The sequence below is a fragment of the Grampus griseus genome, assembly GCF_964374135.1.
Source record: "Grampus griseus genome assembly, chromosome: 14".
NCBI lineage: Eukaryota > Metazoa > Chordata > Mammalia > Artiodactyla > Delphinidae > Grampus > Grampus griseus.
In genome coordinates, this window is record NC_139008.1 from 26,932,491 (window position 1) to 26,956,670 (window position 24,180).

Here is a 24,180-nt window from a genome sequence, read left to right on the forward strand (position 1 = left end):
GTCCTCTGGCTCTCCTCCAACTCAACAGAACACTTGTCTATTTCTTGCAGATTTAGTGCCTGTCATATCATAGGTACTCAAATACTTCTTTAACAGGGCGATTCTGAAACAAATTAAGAACAGCTACTACAGGGGGACCTCCCTGGCGGTCCAGTAGTTAAAACTTCGCCTTCCAATGCAGGGGGTGTGGGTTCGATCCCACATGCCTCGCAGCTAAAAAACCAAAAAACATAAAACAGAAGCAATATTGTAACAAATTCAATAAAGACTTTAAAAAGCATCCACATCAAAAAAGAAAGAAAAAAGAACAGCTACTACAGGAAAGAGGTAACATTTTTGGCTACCAGGGTTGAAATCCTATGATTAGATGAGAAAATCATCACTCATTTAAGTGCCACGTACAGTTTGTCAGCTGGAAACAGTTATAAAAGTTGAGAAGTTGGGCGTGGGAGGGCAGAAAGACATGCACAAGCCAGAAGGACTCTACTACCTTTTAGAGCTGGTAAATCTTTTACAGTAGATGAGGAATCTCTTAAGTTATGTCTAACTCAGCTATTGCCAGCACTCAAGTATTTCTTTGATGGTGTTCCACAGAATGCTCATCCCCAGAGAGATGCTTCACAAATAGAAAGTTTCTTTGTCAAGTGGGTTTGCGAAATGCTACGTATGCCTGGAGTTTCATCATGCACAAGAGTACTCTAAAGACTCTGGGAGGGCTTCCCTGGTGGCGCAGTGGTTAAGAATCCGCCTGCCAATGTGGGGGACATGGGTTCGAGCTCTGGTCCGGGAAGATCCCACATGCCACAGAGCAACTAAGCCTGTGCACCACAACTACTGAGCCTGCGCTGTAGAGCCCGCGAGCCACAACTACTGAAGCCCACGTGCCTGGAGCCCGTGCTCCTCAACAAGAGAAGCCACTGCAATGAGAAGCCTATGCCCCGCAACGAAGAGTAGCCCCCGCTCGCCACAACCAGTGAAAGCCCACACACAGCAACAAAGACCCAATGCAGCCAAATATAAAAATAAATTAATTAATTAATTAAAAATAAATAAATAAACGTAAGTAGAAGCTTTAATCTTTTCTCCCACACCCCAGTGCATTTTCTTGTTTATTCCCTATGGTTCATGCACCTCTCTATGAAGACCCTAGATGATGTCCTGCCCCCTCCATTTCAGCTCTGACCTGTGAAATGGGTGAGAGGGAAAACCTTACATCCTTTATGAGAGTGGAGCTTTAAACTGAAGTAGAATTTTTTAAAAAGACTTCATTTTTAAAAAGCAGTTTTAGGTTTATAACAAAATCGAGAGGAAGGTACAGAGATTTCCCAAATACCTCCTGCCCTTGCACATGGGTAGCCTCCCCCGTTAGTAACATCACCTACCAGAATGATACTTTTTTTTTTTCTTTTGGCCACATCACACGGTTAGTTCCCAAACCCGATCCCCAGGGATCAAACCCGGGCCCCCACAGTGAAAACGCCCAAGTCCTGACAATTGGACCGCCAGGGAATTCCCAAATGGTACTTTTTTTTTTAACCAAAGATGGACTTACATTGATACATCATAATCATTCAAAGTCCATAGTTTACCTTAGGGTTCACTGTTGGTGTTGTACATTCTATGGGTTTGGACAAAAGTATAACAACATATATCCATCATTATAATACCTGTAAAAAACAAAATTCAACCAAGTAAATTTAAAGATCTAATTGGCTCTGTTTTAACTTACTGTTTAACTTACTGTGAGTATTTAACTTACTGTGAGTATTTTCACTGCCCTAAAGTCCTCCATGCTCTGCCTATTCATCTCCCCCCAGCCCCTGCAACCATGGATCATTTTGTTGTTTCCATAGCTTTGCCTTTTTCAGAATATCATATAGTTGGAATCATATGGTATGTAGCCTTTTCAGATTGGCTTCTTTCACTCAGTAGTATGCACTATGGTTCTTCCATGGCTTTCCATGGCTTGATACCTCGTTTCATTTTAGCACTGAGTAATATTCAATTGTCTAGATGTACCACAGTTTATCAGTTTACCTACTGGAAGACATATTGGTTGCCTCCAAGTTTTGGCAGTTATGGTTAAAGCTGCTACGAACATCATGTGCAAGTTTTTGTGTGCACAGAAACTTTCATCTCCTTTGAGTAAATACCAAGGGGTGTAATTGCTGGATCTTATGGTAAGAGTATGTCTAGTTTGGTAAGAAATTGCTGAACTGTCTTCCAAAGAGGCTGTACCATTTTGCATTCCTGTTAGCAATGTATGAGAATTCCTGTTGCTGCACATCCTTGCCAGCATTTGGTGTTGTCAGTGTTCTGGATTTTGGCCATTCTAATAGGTGTGTAATAGTACTGCATTGTTGTATTAATTTGCATTTCCCTGATGACATATAATGTGGTGCATCTTTTCACATGCTTCTTTGCCATCTGTATATCTTCTTTGGTGAGGTGTTTGTTAAGCTTTTTGGGCTGCTTTTTATTTTTATTTTATTTTATTTTTGCAGTACACGGGCCTCTCACTGTTGTGGCCTCTCCCGTTGCGGAGTACAGGCTCGGGACGCGCAGGCTCAGCGGCCATGGCTCACGGGCCTAGCCGCTCTGCGGCATGTGGGATCTTCCCGGACTGGGGCACGAACCCGTGTCCCCTGCATCGGCAGGCGGACTCTCAACCACTGCGCCACCAGGGAAGCCCTCTTCTGCCCATTTTAAAATCAGGTTGTTTGTTTTTTAATGTTGAGTTGTATGAGCTGTTTACATATGTTGAATATTAGCCCCTTATTGGTCATATAATTTGCAAATATTTTCTCCCATTCAGTATGTTGTCATTTTGTTTTGTTGACGATTTCCTTTGCTGTGCAAAAGCTTTTAAGTTTAATTAGGTCCCATTTGCTTATTTTTGGTTTTATTTCCTTATTGCTCCTTATTGCTTTAGGAGACAGATCCAAAAGGATATTGCTACGATTTATGTCAAAGAGTGTTCTGCCTGTGTTTTCCTCTAGGAGGTTTGTGGTTTTCAGTTTTAATTTAGGTATTTAATCCATTTTGAGTTTATTTTTGTATATGGTCTTAGAGAATGCTCTAATTTCATTCCTTTACAGGTAGCTGTACTGTTTTCCAGAGCACTATTTATTAAAGAGACTGTCTTTTCTCCATTGCATATTCTTGTCTCCTTTGTTGTAGAATAATTGACCATGAGTGCATGGGTTTATTTCTGGGCTCTCTATTCTGTTCCATTGATCTATGTATCTGTTTTTGTGCCAGTACCATACTGTTTTGATTACTGTAGCTTTGAAGCATAGTCAAGTCAGGGAGCATAATTCCTTCAGCTCTGTTCTTCTCTCTCAAGGTTGTTTTGGCTATTCGGGATCTGTATGATATCACTTATATGTGGAATCTAAAAAATACAATAAACTAGTGAATATAACAAAAAAGAAACAGACTCACAGATATGGAGAACAAACTGGTGGTTACCAGTGGGGAGAGGGAAGGGGGGAGGGGCAATATAGGGATAGGGGATTAAGAGGTATAAATTATTATGTATAAAATAATCTACAAGTATATATTGTACAATATGAGAATAGCCAATATTTTATAATAACTATAAAGTATAATCTTTAAAAATTGTGAATCACTATATTACACACCTGTAACTTACATAATATTGTATATTAACTCTACTTCAATTAAGAAGCTGTACTGTTTCTGATGAAAACTTATTAAAATTGTAAGGTTGTACCCTATTTATTCCCCTATTGATAGGCATTTATGTTTTTCCATTACTTTGCTGTTATAAAACTGTTAAAATGAATAGCCTTGAGCATATGCCATTTCATTTTTTTGCCAATATATTTTTGTGACAGATTCTTAGAATGGGATTCCTGAATCAAGAGGTAAATGCATATTGTTTTACTCTGTACTCATTAAACAACAACTCCCCTCTTCTTTCCCGCAGCCCCTGGTAACCACAGGGATATAAAGTTTTTTCAAAAACCGCAAAACAGAAACCCAAAATGGATGGGTATCTTTATCCTTATATCTGTGTCTCTGAGTTTTCAGAATAATATCAAGATAATTTTTCAATAGACAAGCTTTCTTGAATTACAGTTTATTAATCTGATTTTGTTTTAATTTTAATTTTTTTCTCTGAATCACAAGAGTTTAGGTTCTCATAGAAATTTGGAAAATAAAGATACAAAGATAAAAATAAGAATCGTGCAATTGCACCAACAGAAGATAACCAGTAACCATTTCGATATGCTTCGTTCATTTTCCAGATTTCTCTTCTTCACTCTTCTGCTTGTTCCAGAGACAGCCCCATGTAAGCATGTGTAGTGGGTATATGCATATAGATATGTCTATATATGGCTCTCTCTCTGTTGTATGATCTGTAAGTATAAAGGCAGTATTACACTGTAAATTTCTACTTTTTAAAGTATTTTAAAATGACCATTAAATATTCTTCAAAAACACTCTATATTAGAATGAATGCATATTTTACCATATGAAAATCTCATAATTTAACTACCTTTTAATTGTTGTATATTTAGGTTGTTTCTAGGTTTTTGCTCTTTGTTAAGGATCAACTTTGTGTATAAATCTTGTCTGAGGAGTTTATTTTCTTAGAGCTATTTCTAGAAATGAGTTGCTGGGTTAAAGGGTGTGCTGGTCTGTATCAGGATTCACTGCTCTATTATTTGTGGTCTCAAAAGCTGGAGCATGTGCATAGATTCACATGCTCCACTGTATGCATAGAGTTATTTTATCTTCTAATCATAGAAGAGCACCCACTTCGATCACCTAGAAAAAATCATTTTACTCACCAAACATTGTAGCAACCTTTTGTCATAGACCAGGATGAAAACTGAAGATGTAGTTAGACTGAGACCAACACTAGGACACAGTTAACTGATATGCTTAACTCACCCTTAGCAAGTGAGGTGCTTCGGCTCCATTCACATTGTGTCATTTCCCCTCATCTCTCAGCACATTCAACGGAGGCCCCTCTGGACCAGACTTATAATTTAGGTTATTTTAAATATGTTAATTAAGGAGAGAGTAGGTCATTAGTATATTTGGTGATGGTCTCAATGCTCCAATTATTTAACATATTTGGGAACAAATTATTCTGCATAAATGAGCTTTGCAGATGATTGAGGATAACCAGTTAAAACAGTAGTTTGGGGTACAAAAGTTCCAATATTGCGAACAGATTTCCTGACTTCTTAATTATAATGAACACATCAGTATAAATGAGTTTTCCTCCATGCATAGTGATTGGGAACTTCCTGAAAGCAAAAATCTTTCTCCCTAAACCAGAAGAGGATCTCAGGCACAAAGCCTTGCAGAGGTGAGACAGACACAGCAGCATCTTCACATTTGAAGGAGGGCAGTGCGAGGTATGGACTCTTCATCAACCGGATTAATACATTTTTAAAAAATTTATTTATTTTTGGCTGTTTTGGGTCTTCGTTGCTGCGCACGGGCTTTCTCTAGTTGTGGTGAGTGGGGTCTACTCTTCGTTGTGGTATGTGGGTTTCTCATTGCGGTGGCTTCTCTTGTTGCAGAGCACGGGCTCTAGGCGTGCAGGCTTCAGTAGTTGCGGCATGCAGGCTCAGTAGTTGTGGCTCGTGGGCTCTAGAGCACAGGCTCAGTAGTTGTGACGCACGGGCTTAGTTGCTCCGCGGCATGTGGGATCTTCCCGGACCAGGGATCGAACCCATGTCTGCTGCATTGGCAGGAGGATTCTTAACCACTGTGCCACCAGGGAAGTCCCCGGATTAATACATTATTGACACTAAATTGCTTTTCTGATTCATAAAAAAAAGTCTTTCTCCCTAGATTTATGTGGGATAATTTATCCCTTGTTGCCCATGGAGACCTTCAGAAGAAAGAAAATGGTTTTTACCCCATGTTTTGGAGAGTCTGAAACCCATAAGCTGTTTGGACAAGCCTTAATTGGATACCTGTTTTGTGCCAGGCAAGCCAGTGCTGGGCGTTCAAGAGGAGAGACCTAGGTCTTGCCTTGAGGAGCTCACTCCCGTGAGGAGAGAGTAACCTCAGAGTGTGGCACATGGATGCCCTGATGCCGCAGGCTTTCATAGGAGGCAGACAGGAGTTTGGCACCATGTAGAAATGAATTTGAGTCTGGCTTCCCCTGCTTCTTGGTTCTTAGCTTCTCTGAGCCTCAGTTTCTTCCTGTGAAGATGGGGACACCAGGGGTCTGAGGTTGTGATAAGATCATGCATTGGATGCCCTTAGCACACTGTAGCAGGTGAGATGTGACGTCACCTTAGGTGCCAGTATCTTTAGGAGGGCTTGGCAGTGGGGATGGGGAGGGGTCCAGGGTTCCACTCTCAGAAGTAGTTATGACTAATTGGGTAGGGCTAGCACCAGGGACAAAGGGGGACAGATGTGTGCCACGACTGTCATCTCTTTTTGATACTGAGCACCTACTGTGTACCTCTTCCCGGCCTCACAAGGGCCCTCAGAGGCCTTGTTGCCCTCGACCAGATGAAGAGCCTGAGAAGGGGAGGGAGGGAGTGGAGTGGGGGGCTTGCTCAGACACAGCTGCAGCTTCACTCCCCTTTCCCACCACTGGTGCTCTGTCTTTTACCAGAACTCACTCTGTGACGTTGAGCAGGTCTTTGCCCCCCTCGGGAGAGCTGGTTTCAGGGGAATCAGGGACGCCAGGCTTCCCACATTTAAAGTTTTAAAGAGCGTTCCAGTCCCTTCCCCTCCCCCAAGTCTTCTCTCGTCGGACGCCCAGGTGAGCGCTGGGAGCTGCCCGCAGGTGATGATAATACCAACAGAGTACCTCGCATTTGCTCCGCGACCCGACCTGTGCTAAACTCCTTTCCTCCGTAATTCTCCGCAATCCCCAATCCGAGACATCCCGGGGCCGAATTCGCCCCGCGGGCCCGGCCCCCTTTCGTGATCAAGATGCAGAGGACCCGACGGCCTCCCAGCACCGCCCCACGTGCCGCCCCTGGTGGCTCCGCCCGGGCCCGCGCGCGAGAGAGACCGGGGGCGGGGCCTCGGGGAGGGGGTTCGGCCGGGCTCGGTGACTACACTGGCCCAACAGACCGCCCCACTCCTGCCACCCTCCGATGGGTCCACTGTCTTTGTGCCCGCCAGTAGGGCTGTCGCTGCTGCTGCTACTGGGACCCGGACTCGGGCTCAGCTCAGGTGAGTGAGGGATGGGCCCCCTCCAAGGACCCAGGAGTTCCTGGGGCTCCTCCAGTCCTCCCCAGGGTGCCAGGAGCCCTGCCTCCCCAGCCCTCCCAGGGGATCCAGGAGCCCTACAGCCCCCAGCCCTACTTTCTGTGGTCCACCCACACGTTGCTTCCTAGCTTCGTGGGAGCCCTGTCCCCCCGCACTGTCACCCCTGTCCTCCCCTAGAGCCCCTCATTCACAGCTTCCAGGGACCCAGAACTAGCCCAGTCCTCCCCCAGGGCCTCAGTGTCCTCCCCCAAAACCCTCTCCACTCACTGGCACCCTCTCCAGTGACCAGACCTCCCCATCCACCTGGCCTGGTGCCCCGTGAACTGAGCCTTCACTCCACCTGTCCCTGGGGTCTGCAGTAGGACCACCAGGGGGACACGAGAGGCTGAAAGGAGCAGGGGAAGAAGGGGCCCAGCCCTACCTGGGATCGGGGAAGAACGCAATGTCCCCTTCTCAACCACCCCAGACGTCACCCTCGGATAGGTCCCCTTGGCATATTACCCACAGGGACATGTGCAGACGCCACAAGCACAGAGACACACAGGCACAGGACGCCCCCAGCCTCATCTGGGCACTCAGGTGCTGGGCTCACGGACAGGCTCACACACAGACACAGGCAAAGACACCGCAAGGGAAACGCACACACCCACACACCCACACTCAGGGATACCGAGACAGCCCCATATGGACACACATACAGAGAGAAGCACACACACACAAACACACACACACCCTCAGACCCACAGGAAGCCTGGACAGCCTTGGCATTCCCAGCAGAGGCTGTTGTGGGCAGACACAGCAAACAGCCCCCAGAATGACCTGCCCCACCTAAGGTGGCATGGAGGGAGTGTTTGCCTTGGTTACAAATCCAGTGCTGGGTGTCCACCCATGCCTGGGTTCTCCCTAGGGCTGAGTCTAGGACCCTGAGATGCCAGAGGGTGGGTCAGGTCAGGGTGGGGAGACCTCTGGGGACAGCTTTAGGGTGTGGGTTTGGAACTGGGGTCCTGTCAGATGTGCTTATTTCTTTTTCAAGTTTTTATTTCATTTTATTTATTTTTGGCTGCACCACGTGGCACGCAGGATCTTAGTTCCCCGACCAGGGATGGAACCCACGCCCCTGCAGTGGCAGCACAGAGTCTTAACCACTGGACCGCCAGGGAAGTCCCCAGATGTGCTTAGACTGGGAGTGTTCCATGGGGCTTGGTGGATCCAGGGGTCAAGGAAGCTTTTCTGAAAGCCCACTGCATGCCAGGGGATCCGGAGCTGCCTGCAGCAGAGATCTGTCCAGGCTGAAGGGTCATGCCCATGAGCAGACAGTGGCACAGCGTGACAAGGTCCCCTGTGGTCACATGGGGGTGAAGCAGATTCTAGAAGGAGGTGATGGGTGAGCTGGGTGAGGATGGGGTGAGGGCACTTGCAGCGTGGGGTGTATGTGACAGGCAGTTTAACTGGAGGAACAGGACATGATGAGTGGGGTCCATGTGGGGCACGTTGAGAGAGGGTGCTGGAGCGGGGGGAGGGTCAGCTCCTGCAGGGCCTCTGATCAGTGAGGACCCTGAGCTTTACCTGGAGGGGGACGGGAGCCTGGGGAGGTTTCAAGCAGAGGTGTGGGCAACTGGGGGCAGCACTCAGGAAGTCCTGTGAGAGGAGGACGGGTCATCCAGAGAGGAAGGCAAAGCTTTTAACTCTAAACTCGTTTTTACATTTTGTTTCTATTTAACTTATCTCCAGTCCCCTATACGAATATGCTGCTTTTCCCACTGAGAAAAAAACAAAATTGAGGGAATTCTCTGGTGGTCCAGTGGTTAGGACACCGAGTTTCCATCGCTGGGGACACCACTTTTATCCCCAATCGGGGAACTAAGATCCCGCAAGCCACGCGGCACAGCCAAAAAAAAAAAAAAAAAAAAATTGAATTGAATTGAATTTTGGTTTGGACTCTTCAAAAAAGTCAGCATGATAAATTCTTGTTCCAGATAAAAAGACTTGAAACAGACATGATGATTAAAGGCAATGCAAAAATCTCCTCTGGATCCTCAGTCCTGGAGCAGTGGGCAGAGAGCGGGTTCCCAGGAATCAGGCCGACCTGGGCACGAGTTTCTGCTCACCAGCTCACCAGCTCTGAGACCTGGGATGGGTCCTTTTGCTTCTCGTAGCCTCAGTCTCTCCATCTGTAAATGGGAGAATAGCCACCTGTGAGACAAGGAAGTTGACAACAGATGTCGCCTATAAATTGGGGAGCACAGTGCCCGGTGCAGGGCGAGGTCCCAGTGATAGCATCTCCTTACTGTGGCTGATTGTGTATTTTGACTAAGCGCCAGAGTGGACTCATGGCCCTCACCAGAAGAAGGAGTGGCTCTGGGATTCTCTGATGCCCAGCTCACAGCAGGTTTGGAGGCCCCTTACCCCGAGCAGTGGACCCCTTGATGCCCCTAAGCTCTGTCACCTTGGCAGGGCTCCCTTCCTCCTTGGGCAAGGAGGAAGGAGCACTAGATTGGGAGTCAGAAACCCCCAGTCAGGTCAGGTTCTTGTGGGCTGTGTGACTTTAGGGTTGTCCTTCCCACCTGGGCCTCCTCTTTCTTCCATGTGAGATGCAGGGGTTCCAGTCGCACCAACTATGTACTGCTATGTGTCACAGCCACATGGGGGATCCAGAAAAATGGCTGGGATGTGGCCGCAGGGCCTCCCCGTGTGGGAGGAAGCTGTGCCGGGCAGTGAAAATAAGAGATGCAAAGGGCCCTGAGCCAGAGTCTGGAGGGCAGTGGTGGGGGCAGTGGAGACCCAGGGAGAGGGAAGCCCCCGCAAAGGAGCCCGCCTTGATGGCAGGGACTCTGTTCAGCTCACTTCTGATGTCCAGTGCCCAGCACGGGCAACTGGACAGACGTTTGATGTGCGACTTGCAATCTGACTCTGTCTGGAGTTGATAAGGGCAAAGGATTGGAGATCAGGGCATTCCAGGAAGAGGGAACAGCCTGTGCAAAGGCCCAGAGGTGTGAGTTGTTTCAGATGCTGTGGCTCTGTGACCTGTTTTCTCCTTCATGGCTGCCTTGAAGGTATTGATAACAATAGTTAGAGCTCATTGTGTGCCGGGTGCTTTACATGCATGATCTCATTCCATTCCTGGGAGTGAGATCCCCTTATTCCCCTGTTTCACAGATGAGGAAACCAAGGCACAGAGAGGTTGAGCTGTCCAAGGTCACACAGCTAGGAATAAGAAGCAGGATTCAAACTGAGACAGTCATCCAGGCCCTTTTCAGGCTGCTGCCCTTCCCCAGAGCCAGGGCAGCCCCCACCTGCAGCCTCTAACATTTGTCTCCCCCTACCCACCCCAGCTTCCCAGAGGTCACATGTGCACCGACGTGGGCTCATAGAACTGGCAGGGACTGTGCACTGTGCTGGCATCCGCACCGCCATGGCCTACATGAACTACGGCTGCTATTGTGGCCTGGGTGGCCATGGCCAGCCCAGGGATGCCATTGACTGGTGAGTGCATGCTGGGGCCAGAAGGTTCCACCCCCTGGGGTCAGGAAGGAAATATCACCTATGAGGAAATACCCAAAAACGAGGTTGGGGTTTGGGCTAGGAAGATCCCAGCACGCGGTACTACTTGCAGGCAGAGGGCATCCTGGGCAACACGGCCAATGAGGCCAAACTGTGGTGCCAGCTGCCCCCCCCACCGTCTGGCCATGGAGTGATTGATTATGTTAGCTGAAAAAAATTGCACGTCATTGATCAGACTTATTATGCATCAGAACTGTTCTGAGAACCCCTTCGAGCCCTCCCAAACCCCCATTTCAGAGATGAGGAAAGTGAGGCACAGAGAGATCAACTTGCCTGGGGCCACATAGAGAGTGAGGGGTGGGAACTGGGATTTGAACCCAGGCAGCCTGGCTAGATTCACGCCCCCATCACTGCCCTCTGCTGCTGTGTGAGAAGGGCCTGTTCTGTGCGAGGCTGCGGGCTTGGATCTTGCCATGACTTCCTTTCATTTGCCCTCAGGGCCACGGCCATCCGAGGAGGCAGGTATGATGGTGATCCTCGTTTTACAGATGAGGTCCCTGAGGCTTAAAGAGACACAGCCACTCACCATTTCCACTTAGTGCTGGTGGGGGGCAGGGGCGTGGAATGTGACTGTCTCTTCCCAGCTCGGAGGATGTAGCTGTCACTGACATATCTTTATCCAGCCTCGTGCCTTGGAGGCTCCTGCCATGGGCCCTGCCCTCCCTCCCACACTCTGGCTGTCTAGTTCCTGCACATCTTTCCAGGTGCAGCCCAGGCCTCACCTCCTCTAGGAAGCCTTCCCTGAAGCCCAGCTGGGCCTGGCACTCCTCTGGCTCCCAGAAGCCCCTCTCCTAACCCCACATCCCAGCACTTCTCGCCACACACGTGGCACCTGGTGGCTTGTCTGCCTCTCCCCGCCAGACTGGGAGCTCCTTGAGGGCAGAGTGGAATCTGGCTGACGTCTCCCTGCCAGACCCTACTGAGGGGTCAGCGCAGGGTGGGGCTGCTGGCTGGATGGAAGCAAGAGCAGTGGATGATTGCATGATGGACAAGTTTACAGACATTGGTGGGTGTTTCTCAGGGAATTTGTATGTTATTATTATCATTACTATTGCTTTCGAGGTGCTCTTACGTGGCAGGCTGGACACCAGTGACACCGTGCGGAGCAGGACAGAAATGGCCCCGCCCTCATAGAGGTCTTGGTCAGGGAGGACAGCTGCTAATCAGTCTTCTCCCTAATTAGGGTCTCATCAAAAACTTGCCCGGAGGGAAGGAACCTGGGCTTAGGAGAGGGTGTGATCAGGAGACTGTCAGAGCCTGGGGAGATGTGGGATCTGGATGGCATCCTGGGGGTGGGGCGGGTACTCAGGCTGAGACCTAGAGCAGGAAGAGGGGGCATGAAGCTCTCTCAGGCAGGGGGCAGAGTGTGGGCAAAGTCAGGAGATGGGGAGGGTGTGGCTCGCTCCAGGAACAGAGAAGAGACCACTGTGGCTGGAGCTCGGAGACTCAGAGAGTGAGGCAGGCAGGGGCCAGGCTCGAGTGTGGCAGAGGGATGGAGGCAGCGCAGGACACACTGAGGTCGGTGGAATTATTTCTCAAGATGGGGATTCTCAGGGAGAAGGCTTGGACCAGAAGATGCTGTCACCCTGTGGGTCCTCACTCACCCGAAGTCCTGGCACAGGAGGATGGCCAAGAGAGCATCCCTGCCTTCACCCACCCGGCGGTCTGCCTGTCTGCCACCCACAGGTGCTGTCATTCCCACGACTGCTGCTACAAACGTGCCGAGGTTGCTGGCTGCAGTCCCAAGATGGAGCGCTATTCCTGGCAGTGTGTCAATCAGCACATCCTGTGTGGTGAGTTCCCAGCATCAGACCCGGTAGCAACCACTGGCTGGAGCATAGAGGGACTTCCAAGTATAGGCAGGGCCCATCTCTCCCCATCTGCCCCAGTCTCCACTGTGCCCTATTGTCTGCCTGACATTGAGGCCAAGTGTCAATTACTATAGCTCATTTCTCCTGTGCTGTTGATTTTGTTATGGAAAAGGAATATTTCTATCAGGCCCAGGAAAACAGAAGGTAGGTCAAAAGGCTGAATGCTTCAAGAAAAATGGGAATGGTGAGCCCATTTATTTGTCAAAATGAAGAGTACACCTGGGTCTGATATATCCCCTTTGCTTCGCTCATTAGCACTGCCTGCCCCAGGGGATGTCTGAGTTTGCAAACCCTGGCCTCTGGCCAACAGCTTAGTCCATGATTCAGATTCTGTGACGTTGCCAAGCCTTGATCTCTCAGGGCCTCAGTTTCCTCATTGGTAAACTGGGGGCGGAAATCAAGCCGGCCTATTGTAAGGATGAAGTGACAGTGTCACTGTGCTTCATGCCTAGTAGATGTCATTAATGTCTGGTGAAGAAATGACCCAACACAGAACCTCCGGTGAAGATGACCAGGCACTATTTCACTGAGCCCAGGATTTGGGGAAGGACAAGAAGACAGTTCTGTGTAACCCTGAACCCCCCAAAAGAAAGTAATTTCTCTTTCAATTTTCTTTTAATCCTTCTAATTTTGTGAAATTAGGAGAAAGTCTCAGTTCAGTGTTACGTTAGCTGAAACATCCCTGGGTCACTTGCTGGTCCTTTTTAACCAAGAGAGTAGGTTTCTGGCTTATAACGTTATTCAAAAACCATTCTATTCCTAAATTTAATTCTGGCCTTAAAAAAATTCTTCATTATCTATCTATCTGTTTATCTGTCTATCTATCTACCTATCTATCATCTATCTTTAACCACAAGCAGCGTGTATTTAATGAGGATAATTATAACATAACCTGATATCACTGTACATTTTACATGACCGGCCACTTCTTTTTTTTAAAAACTATTGTTAACTTGCTCCATATCATTTTATTTATTTATTTGTTTGTTTATTTATTTATGGCTGCATTGGGTCTTCATTGCTGCCCGCAGGCTTTCTCTAGTTGCGGTGAGTGGGGGCTACTCTTTGTTGCGGTGCGCAGGCTTCTCATTGTCGTGGCTTCTCTAGTTGCAGAGCACAGGCTCTAGGTGCCCGGGCTTCAGTAGTTGTGGCTCGTGGGCTCTAGAGCGCAGGCTCAGTTGTTGTGGCGCATGGGCTTAGTTGCTCCGCGGCATGTGGGATCTTCCTGGGCCAGGGCTTGAACCCATGTCTGCTGCATTGGCAGGCGGATTCTTAACCACTGCGCCACCACGGAAGCCCAGTCTTGGTACTCTTGTTGAAAATCACTTGGCTCTTAGATCAGTGATGTCTCTGAGCCTGTTTCCTTACCTGGAAGATGGGTGTTGCAAAGATGGAAGAAGTTTTATAACGTGATAACCAAATTGGATGGAAGTTGTCACTTTCTTCCCTACCGTCTTCTCCATCCCTCATCCTCATCTGAACCTCTCTCTGACCCCCACTACCTCCACCTGAGAGAACTGAGGATCTGGTGTGATTCTCCACTAAAACCCCAGCTTCTGCAGACTTGTTCTCCTCTAGAGGGAAGGAGGCTATCCTAAGGGTTACGTAGAAAGATGTTCTTAGATATGCATGGATTCGCAGCTGTATCCTCTGAGTCTGAATTAGGAGTTGGCACAGAGCAAAACTGAATTAATATGGAGACATAACATCAAGGACTGAAAACGCCCCAGACATCAATCATCTCATCCAACCCTCTCACTTAGAATTGGGGAAAATGAAGCCCAGGGAAAGAAGTGACTTGCTTAACATAGTGGTGATAAGCCCACTTCTGGGCATATTCCCTGTCCCCAAACTGCCCCCTTCCACTATGGGTGGAGAGGAGAAGTGGGCCTTGAATGGGAAATGTGTTAAAGACCTTTCTCTTCTTCCTTCAATCATTTTTACAAACCATGTAAAAATGATGTTTGTAAAATATTTATTGGTGTGTCTGCTGGTGGAGTCTGTGACTGTTTGCAGAACTGCCCTCCCTGAACCAAACGAAGAGAACCAAAATATCTATTATGCATTTTTTTTTGCTAAAAATATTCTTATTCTGTTTGGAAACATTCTGAACATAGTTGTTTGCTTAATTATAGGTGTGGCCCATTTTCCATTTATGGGCCTGACTTAAATATATATTTTTTCAATGTTAAGCATATAATAATATTTACTGGCAGGCCTTTATTTTAAACTTAACCCTTGGGAGCTAGGTTTCCTCTTCAGTTTTTATTATTCTTGAATAACATGAAGCTGTTGGGCTCCTGAGGCCATGGAGCAGTGAGACCCAGGCTTGCTTTTGAAAGGGTCTTTCTTGCTCAGGGAAAAGGGTGGGAGCACAAAGGAGGCATAGGCATTGGGTCAGCTCTGTGGCCTTGGATAAGTTACTAAATCCCTCTGAGCCTCACTTTCCTCATCTGTAAAATGGGAATAATAAAACTCTGGTGTTGGGTTTGTATAAGAATCAGAAACAATGTATGGCTTTTCTGTATTCTCCCAAAAATTATTATTGAGAATCTACTCAGTGCCAGGCTCCCTCCTAGGTTTTGGGCAAAACAGAGAAGCAAGGCTCTGTGGTCTAAAAAGAGGAGAGCAGTAAATAGCGTCTGTGCCAATTGTTTTTACAAGTGCTGTGTCGGAAGAGAAAGCAGTGAAGTATTATACCAACTACAACATAGATGAACCTTGAAAACGTGAAGCTCAGTAAAAAAAAGCCAGACACAAAAGGTCACCCATTGTATGATTCCATGTATATGAAATGTCCAGACTAGGGAAATCCACAGACAGAAGGCATATTTGTGGTTACCAGGGACTCCGGAGAGTGGAATTGGGGAGTGACTTAATAAATATGGGGTTTCTTTTGGTCTGATAAAAATGTTTTGGAACTAGATAGAGGGGATGGTGGCAGAACATTGTGAATGTACTGAATACCACTGACTTGTCACTTTAAAGTGGTAAATTTTGTTATGGGAATTTTGCCTCAGTAAAAATGTATCCTCACCCCAGAATGCTCAGGGGTCAGAGAAGGTCTCACTGACAAGATGCCATTGAAGCAGAGACTTGGGGAATGAAGGAGTCGTGGGAAGAGGTGGTGGGAACAGCCAGTGCAAAGGCCCTGGAGTAGGGATGAATGTCTGGGTGGTTTGAGGAGGATGAGGCTGGAGTAGAGTCACCCAGGGAGAGAGTAGTAGGTGATAATAGAATGATGAGGGCCAGATCCCCCAGGCCGTTGGAGGCTTTCCTTTGAGGGAGATGGAGAGCTAGGGAGGGTTTTGAGCAGAGGAGGGACATGATCCGATCTGCATTTTAACCGTACTGCATTTTTGGCTGCTGCATAGAACATATGCTGGAGGGAGCAAGGGTGGAAGCCAGGCACCTGTATGAAGCTGTCCCAGGGATCTGGGTGAGAGGTGGCTTGGGCAGGTGGTGGCAGTGGAGATGGTGGAAGGGGGGCTTCTGGACATGTTTGGCTGGAAGGTGGAGCTGAGGGACTCGCTCATGGATGGGGGAGGGAAGGGGAACTGGCTGGAGTGTTCATGCGAGTCACCCTGTCCTTAGACAGCTGTCCTCCGGTTGCAACCCTGGAGCTTCAATGGCTCTTTCCTCAGAAATCCCTACCCCACCAGGTCCCGTTGCTCCGAGGGTGTACGTGTCTCTGTTGTGCAGCGGCCCCTGGAAATTTTACAGGCAGAAGGGCTGGCTCCTGCACCAGCTGGTTCATTTACCAATTTTTACATATTATTTTTATCTATCTATCTGTTCATCTGTCCATCTGTCTATCCATCCATTTATCCACATGCTTTTTCTGATTCAAACCTAATCCACCTTTCTTGTGAAAAATTAAAACATTCCAGAAACACTGTAATGTAGAAAGTTACACTCCATCCACCAGAGTTAACTAGCTTCTGTTAAGTTTGGCATCTTTTCCTCCAGATTTGTGCATGTGTAAACAAACAATAGCAAAAATCAGATCACACTATGTATATTTTATTTTTTTTTCACTTAATATAGTGTCTTGGACATCTTGGAACATCTAGGTCAGCCTCATTCTTTTAAAGCCAGACATCACCTATGGCAGAGTGTCTCCATCTTGACACTTTGGACATTTGGGGCTGGAAATTCTCCAGTGAGGGGGCCGTCCTGGGCATCGTAGAGTTTAGCGGCGTCCCTGGCCTCTAACCAACCAGATGCCAGTAGCACCCCCAATCCCCCACGTGACAACCAAAGATGTCTCCGCACACTGCCAAATGCCCCCCGGGGGCCCCAACTGAGAATGGCCAGTGACACGAATGTACTTTATTTTGCAGAGACCATGGCTGTTCCTAAGTCTTTGTGCACTTGTGAGAGGGTTTTGTAGCATGGAGTCCTAGAACTGTTGGGTCAAATGGTGTATCTGAGGTGCCCTTAGAATTTATATGTAGAAAGGACTGGAGAGCAGCCTGAAAGGGGGTTAGAGAACTTGTCCTGGATGGGTATTTACTCGGCAGGAGCATTTAAAAAATGTAAATGATGTTTATTGTAGAGGCTGGGGAGGGGCTAAAGGGAGACCTGGTAGAGATTAGGGAGGAGGAAGGCCACCAAAGTCCCCACAAGCCACCTCCTTTCGGCACTGAGTGGTATAGGTATTTTAAGTCTAACAAATAATGTAAACTAAACTTTGAAATAGCTGCCCTTCAAATTTGGTTAATTGAGATTGCTTTTTCCACGATGAAAGCACCGTATGGCTCAAAGTAGAAGAGTTTCAAATTAGAAAATGTAAAAGTTTGGTGGGAAATAAAACTCCATTGACACTACCCAGACATCCATTTGATTAACCTTCTGGTGGTGGTGGTGGTGTTTTGTCTTTTTTGAGTGCATAATACATAAAAAACATAGCAGTGTGTTTTGTACCCCTTATTTTCCTCTTAAGTATAAGCTCTTTTCCATGTCATTAAAACTCTATTAAAAGAATAGATATATGTATAACTGAGTCACTTGCTGTACACCTGAAACTAACAAGATCAACTAACTAAACTAACTAAATCAACTATACTCTAATATATATATATATAAAAACTCTATTAAACAACCCTCTGTTACAAACTTGAATTTGTAAGGGTGGGCGAGTGCCCCGAGTTGACACCCTACTCCCTTCCTGCAGACAAGCCAGGAGGCCTGGGGTCGGGCAGAGCTGAGTTGGGGCCCAGTCCCCACACCCCTTCCTGGATTTTTCCTCTGTAAGGTTGGGGTGCCAATGGCACTGCCCTGAGAGGACTGGGTGAGATGGGGACCATAGAGCCAGCTCTTTGCCCAGTGCCTGGCTCCGCATAACTGCACAGTTAACGCCAGCTCCCATCGTCCTGACTTTTTCTGTTGTTATCCATTTACTGAATTATAACCAAGGCAGTTTTTCTTTTCTGGGCCGCGCCGCGCCACATGGCTTGTGATCTTAGTTCCCTGACCAGGGATCAAACCTGGGCCCCCTGCATTGGGAGCGTGGTGTCTTACTCACTGGACCACCAGGGAAGTAAGTCCCTGGGAAGCTTAATAAATGAATTTAAGGGAGAAAGATTTTCCCTCTCAGTCCTTTGTTAATTTTTCCAATTAGGCAAGGAGGAAGTATCAATTGCACGATAGTCTGACTGCTAGAGAGGGTAAACCTCTCTTACACTTGCTAATCTCCCTTTTTCTTTAAACCAAGACACTCCAATTTGGGGGCTCACAGCTTTCAGGTGGGCAACAGCATTTAACTAGACTTTGATATCAGGACTTTATCTTCATTGGTTTTTGTTGTTGTTTTTGCTTTCTTTGTTTTTTAGTCAGTTTCTTATATTTGTGGTATAAGATTTTGGTTTTCCATTTATGTCAGTGATAGAATTTATTTGATGCAATTTAATACCATTTAATATAATGAAATCATAATTTATTTAATAATTGACTTACTATTAGAAATAAAGGGGATTTAAAGCTAGCATCTTGAAGCTGCTATGGGTCTGAGTTTGGGAAACCCTGTGTGCAGTCATGCAGATAAACACCTTTAATCAACTCAGCTCATTACAGAGGGTCCCGGGCCCCCTGCCTCCTGCTTGACATCCCCCACCCCTCCCCCACTCATCGCTCCATCCCCTCCTGGTGCTGCCAAGCTCTTCAAGTGTTGCCCTGAGAGAAGCTGATGAATTTTCTGAGTCTCATGCTTCACCTTGCTAGGATCTCCATGGAACTTGTGCATTTTAAGAGGGGATCTTTAAAGATTAGCTGACAGCTTAAGGAGGTCAGCTGCAGCTCATAAGCACCTGCTGTATGCCCTGGATTTTACTGACTTGGTCTCTTTTCATTCTCCCAACAGCCCTTAGAAGTAGGTACTTTTAGTATCCTCATGTGGCCCCTGTGGAAACAGCCTGGGAAGGATGAAGTGATGTGCCCAAAGGAACTATATCCATGGCCAAGCTGGCTACCTCCAGAGTTCATGCTTCACTGTGCCTCTGGAAGAAATTTGGCAAGATTTAATAGTGGGTGTTTTTTTCCCCCCCATTTTGTGGATAATTAAAAACCCACAGTCAAAGGCAGATGACATATCCATAGCTGTTATACCTTCTAAATTAATAAGATACAACTTGAAGATCACAAAGTCTTTCCAACCTAAAGGAATGACTGTCTAGCAGTGGAATTCCCAAGGCAGAAGGAGATTTATCTTTGGGTGGCAACCTTTGCACCTCTGTATAAGGTAGGCCCAGGGTGGAAGGAAGAGATGGAATATATGATTGTTACCTAAAACAAACTATTTTCTTATTCAGTATCATGTCATGTGCATATGACGACATTTTACTTCTTCTTTTCCAATTTGGATACCTTTTATTTCTTTTTCTTGTCTGATTGCTGTGGCTAGGACTTCCAATACTATGTTGAATGGAAGTGGCAAGAGTGGGCATCCTTGTCATGTTCCAGATTTCAGAGGGAAGTCTTTTAGCTTTTCACCATTGAGTATTATGTTGGCTATGGGAACAAACTGTTCTCTTGAAGGAGCATCTGAAAGAGACCTGGAGAGAAAAGGCAAAGAAATGCAGGTAGAACCAACATTGATGGAGTTACACGCGTAGGGCCAAGCCCCTGCCGGGCACGTTACATAGGCTTTCTCACCCATGCTTCCCAATAAACCTGCAGAGCAGATGGTGCCCCCATCTACATGAGGACTTGGCTCAGAAAGTTTAGTTAAGACCACACAGCTAGGAACTAGCAGAGAAGGCATTCTGAAAAAAAAAAGCCTGGATGGTTCCCAGGCACCTACTGCTTATCTAAATGGATCCTTAAATGCACTAGTGTAATACTGACGCAGAAGAGAAGCTAAAAGGGCATATGGACTTTGGACTTCCTCTCTGAAAACACTCCCCTGGCAACTTCAATTTCCTTTTCTGTAAAATGGGCTGAACATCACCTCCCTCGGGAGTTATGGAGAGAGAGAGAGAGAGAGAGAGAGAGAGAGATAACGTGGTGAACTGTCAAAGTGTCACCCAGATGCAATTTATGCCCTTCCTTGTCCCCAGCTTTACTGGCTTCCCTTGCATTTATCTTCAAGTCTCTCCAAGTCCCTGCTCTAACCTCAGTTTTCCCACTTCTTCCAGGACCAGTGGAGGACAAATGCCAAGAACTCATGTGCAAGTGTGACCAGGAGATTGCTTACTGTTTAGCCAAAACTGAGTACAACTTAAAGTACCTCCTTTACCCCCGTTTCTTGTGTGGGAAGGATTCGCCCAAGTGTGACTGACTAGCATGACTTGAAATGTCTTTTTTGCACAAGGAAATAAAACTTCTTTTTGTGGAATAACAGCCTTATTCAGTTCTTTGCAGGAGGAAGCTGGGGCCAATTGTTAAAGCTGAAACCCTCGTGTTTGCTTTCACTCCTGTCCCGAACTTGGGGCTGGAGCCAGTTTGGTTTCCAGCTTAATGTCAAAAGTCCCACGCCTATTTTATAAAACCACAACTTTATGACTGTATTAGGTTTGGTACCATTTGAGGTTCAACCTTTATGAAAAGAGCTGAGCCTTGTCTTCTAACCTGCTCCCGATGGCAGGTAGTCAAAAGTGAGCAAACACCTACCATGCGCTTGGCCTTGCTTTCGATTCTGGGCTGAAGCAATAAACAAAATGGCCACATGATGCCCAACCTTGTGAAGTTCAAGTCTAGTAGTTGTTAGCTCGAGTCTTCTGCCCTATCCCACTCCACCTTTAACAGTTAAAATTTATTTCCTGATTACAAAAGTAGTACCTATGCACTGCTAAAAAAAAATAAATAAAAAATAAAAGTAAAATTGAGAAATATATAAAGGAGAAAACACCCCACTCCAGTTCTCAGTCCACAATAACCACTTCTAGTATCTTAGTGTGCTGCCCATCAGTCTTGTCTATAATGTGTTAAAAGTGTAATTGAGACTCTATACTGTAGGATTTTCATAAGCTTTTTTCCATTTCTCCATGTCTTTAAAAAAAATCTCTGGAAACTTCATTTCCAAATGTATTAGATACATTTCCAGCTGTATTAGATACTATTTTATAGACTGCTACCTTTTGGACATTGGTGATACTTCCTATTTTTATCAATTACTGATGCGGTGAGGATGCTTGTGAATAAATCTTTGCCCCCCTCCCACCCTTTTATTATTCCTTAACTGAGATTTGCAGAAATGGAATTCTTGCATTAAAGGGTCTGAATATTTTAAATCGACTCCCCGTTTTGACACACCAAGCCAAGAGGGTCTGAGGGCGGAGAGGCAGCCGGTGGCCCTGGCTCTGATATGCCTGTCCCTCCTGCAGGCGATAAGGAGGGAGAGCCCAGCCCAGCCTGTTTGCTCTCCACCAAGACTGCTTTGCAATCCCCCCCCAGACAGAGCACGTGTGGGTATTACTCATCTTTGAAGCATGATTTGGGGAGTGGGTGGGGATGGTGTGGGGGGAGGTCAGGGGGGGGGCAGGTAGGGAGTGCTGGACTGGGAGTCTGGCCTGGGCCCAGCTCCACCAGTGCCACCCAGCCTCCATCTCTTCATCTGAAAAGAAGAGTAACCCTGCGAGCCATGAGGCCAGGGACATGAAGGTACTGCATGCAGATCGGCTGGGCTATCAGTGTCTCCGGCAGGTCACGAGGGTTAAACAGGTAAAGTCAGGCAGCCTCAGGGCCTGATGAACAGACACAGGAGGAAAGAAAACATTCTCCCTCCTTTCACTTAAGAAACCTTACGTGGCTCCTCCTCCGCTCAATGTCCACGTCAAGCTGGGGAACTTAAGTGTGACCAGTAGGTTGTACTGAGCAATGCAGATTTTCTTCATGCTTCCTAAACAGTTTATTTTTCTCTACATAGAAGTTTTACCTGTATAAAAGAATCTTTATTTTTATTTCAAGTAACTTCTTTAAACTTTCAGAAGCAAAGTTTGAGTGAAATCTTCAAAGATACAAAGGGTTAATGAATGGTTCATGGAGTCACAAAAAAACATTTTGGATGCCAGCTTATCTCTGCAGGGCCAGTCTTCAGGTTGACTGCCTTTCACACCTGCTGCTGTCACACTGGAAGGGAATCAAAGGCCACAGTTCATTTCATATTTACAATTACAGCACTTGGTGTAATTATACTTGTTGTTTTATACATCAGAACAGAGTGTACGGTGGGAGGTCAATGTATAAAATGTTTCCTTAAACAAATGGACTAGCCTGGATTTTACAAATTAAATTCTTAAAAACAAAACAAAGTAAACCCCAAAACAACAATTTTAAGTAGCACTGAAGCAGCTCGGCCTGATGTGAATTACTCTCCATGAAATGCCTGACATCCCACTCAATTCCCCCAGAAAAAGAGATGCAAACTTTCAACGATTACAAGTAGAAAACAGTGATGGCAAGTCTAACCACCATCATTCTAATCTTGAACTGAATCCTTTCAGAGGTTTAACTCTGAAACCGTCTAGCAACTCTTAAATAAGATAGAGTCGCCAACCGGATTTTGGTTTTTCCTCTGTGTTTTTTATATGCAACTGCCATGCCTATGACAAAATCTCCTGTTCTCCTAAACTTAACTTAGAGGACAGGCCTGGGCCTGGGCTCAGTCTCAGGGCTCCAACTTGCCCTGGGAGCCTTGTGTCAGTCTCTGAGGTTATTAGCGCAAGCGGGACTGAGACCCACTCCATGTACTCTGAGAACCCTGGGTCCCTGCCAGGTGTCATGGACTGGGCCTCCCAAGACCCCACGAGGAAGGTGGCTGGGTGGGAGGCACGGTGGCTTTGTCAGCCAAGCGCTGGGGCGCCAGTCCCTGCTGTCACAGGCAGAGGGAGAAGACCTGGCTGTAGCCTTTGACAGACAAAGCAGCACCTTGTTTACTAGGGGCAGAAAATAGGGTGTCCGCTCCCCATCCCCCTCGCCACACTTAAGCATCAGAGCTTGGCTGGCAGGGAGGCTGGAAGAGTCCCTCAGAGGCTGGGCAGCGTCAGTCACAACACCTGGGTTTCCAGCCGTCGGACCTCCTTAACCACGTGATCAATGTTAATAATTGGGTTAAAGTACAGGGCCCAGTAAAACAGACAGTTGCAAACAAATTGAGGGATGAGGGGCCAGAACATGGCCACAAAAAGCCCCTGTGTTGATACTTTCCAAAAGTGGCTCCACATCCTCTGAGGCACAGTCCTGAAAAAGGAAGAGAAGCATTTGAGAGGCAGAATAGTGATGGCGTTTCTAACGACAGCGCCGAGGCACTCAGACCCTGGGCCTTTGCCTGATGCGGTCTGGCTGCCAGTGCTGCAGAGACCTTGTTTCCTGTCCCCAGTGCCCCAGACATACCTTTCCTGACCACTCCACCTTCAACTCCCAGGACGCAGCCTAGAGGGTGCCTCCTCAGGGCACTGTCGCCCAGTCCCCACGCCTGGTCCCACAGGCGAGGCCTCCCCAGCACAGTCCCAACTCCACCTGCTTCTTCGCTGGGTCGCTCTTGTACGTATTTAACATAATCTTTTCTCTGCTAGGCTGCAGGCCTTCAGAGTATAAACTGTCTTCTTTACCAAAAGATCTGTGGTGTCCAGCAGAGAACCAGGGGCAGAGTAGGGGCTCAATCAACTGTGCCTGAATAAGTGAGTTCGCTGAATTGAAATAAATGAGGGAGAGTCTTGTCAGGTTCTCAGAACTTTTTATAAGGCTGCTCCTGATGCATGAGGCCAAGACCCCTTCACGTCATGGGCTGTTTCAGGCGGAAAGGATGCTGGTGTGCTGATGCATTACTTCTGCCTGCCAAGCAGCCATACCCTGTCTTCTGGAAGCACCTTTTGAGTTTCCCTTTAGGGTGTCTCCCTCTCCTATTCTCTTCCATGTGGTCTGGTTGGGGCATCAGCTAGCCCCTGGTTGGGGGAGAGGCTGTGAATGCACACCTGCATCTGGACACGGGGAGCCCACAAACCCCTGCACTTGTGATGGGTTTGGGGTGGCAGGGGGAGGCTGTGACCCAGGCTGGGCCAATCAGAGCAAAGGCATGTGAGCCTCAGGC

The 24,180-nt window shown here is 47.1% G+C and overlaps 2 protein-coding genes across 2 annotated transcripts in view; one reads left to right on the plus strand and one right to left on the minus strand.

Annotated features, from left to right (window-relative positions):
• Positions 1–7,106: 7,106 nt before the first annotated feature.
• PLA2G10 (phospholipase A2 group X) lies at positions 7,107–20,430 on the plus strand (the record flags this gene model as incomplete). Its single annotated transcript, XM_082670679.1, has 4 exons — positions 7,107–7,185; positions 10,554–10,704; positions 12,469–12,575; positions 20,288–20,430. 4 exons carry the CDS (start codon positions 7,107–7,109, stop codon positions 20,428–20,430), a joined length of 480 nt encoding a protein of 159 aa, XP_082526805.1.
• A 1,596-nt stretch (positions 20,431–22,026) lies between these two features.
• The window catches only part of BFAR (bifunctional apoptosis regulator), a 29,085-nt gene continuing 26,931 nt past the window's right edge, over positions 22,027–24,180 (minus strand). The window contains exon 8 of the mRNA XM_082670610.1: positions 22,027–23,330. Within this exon, the coding sequence (XP_082526736.1) occupies positions 23,138–23,330 (193 nt within the window). The 3' untranslated portion in view covers positions 22,027–23,137. The remainder of the gene's footprint in view (positions 23,331–24,180) is intronic.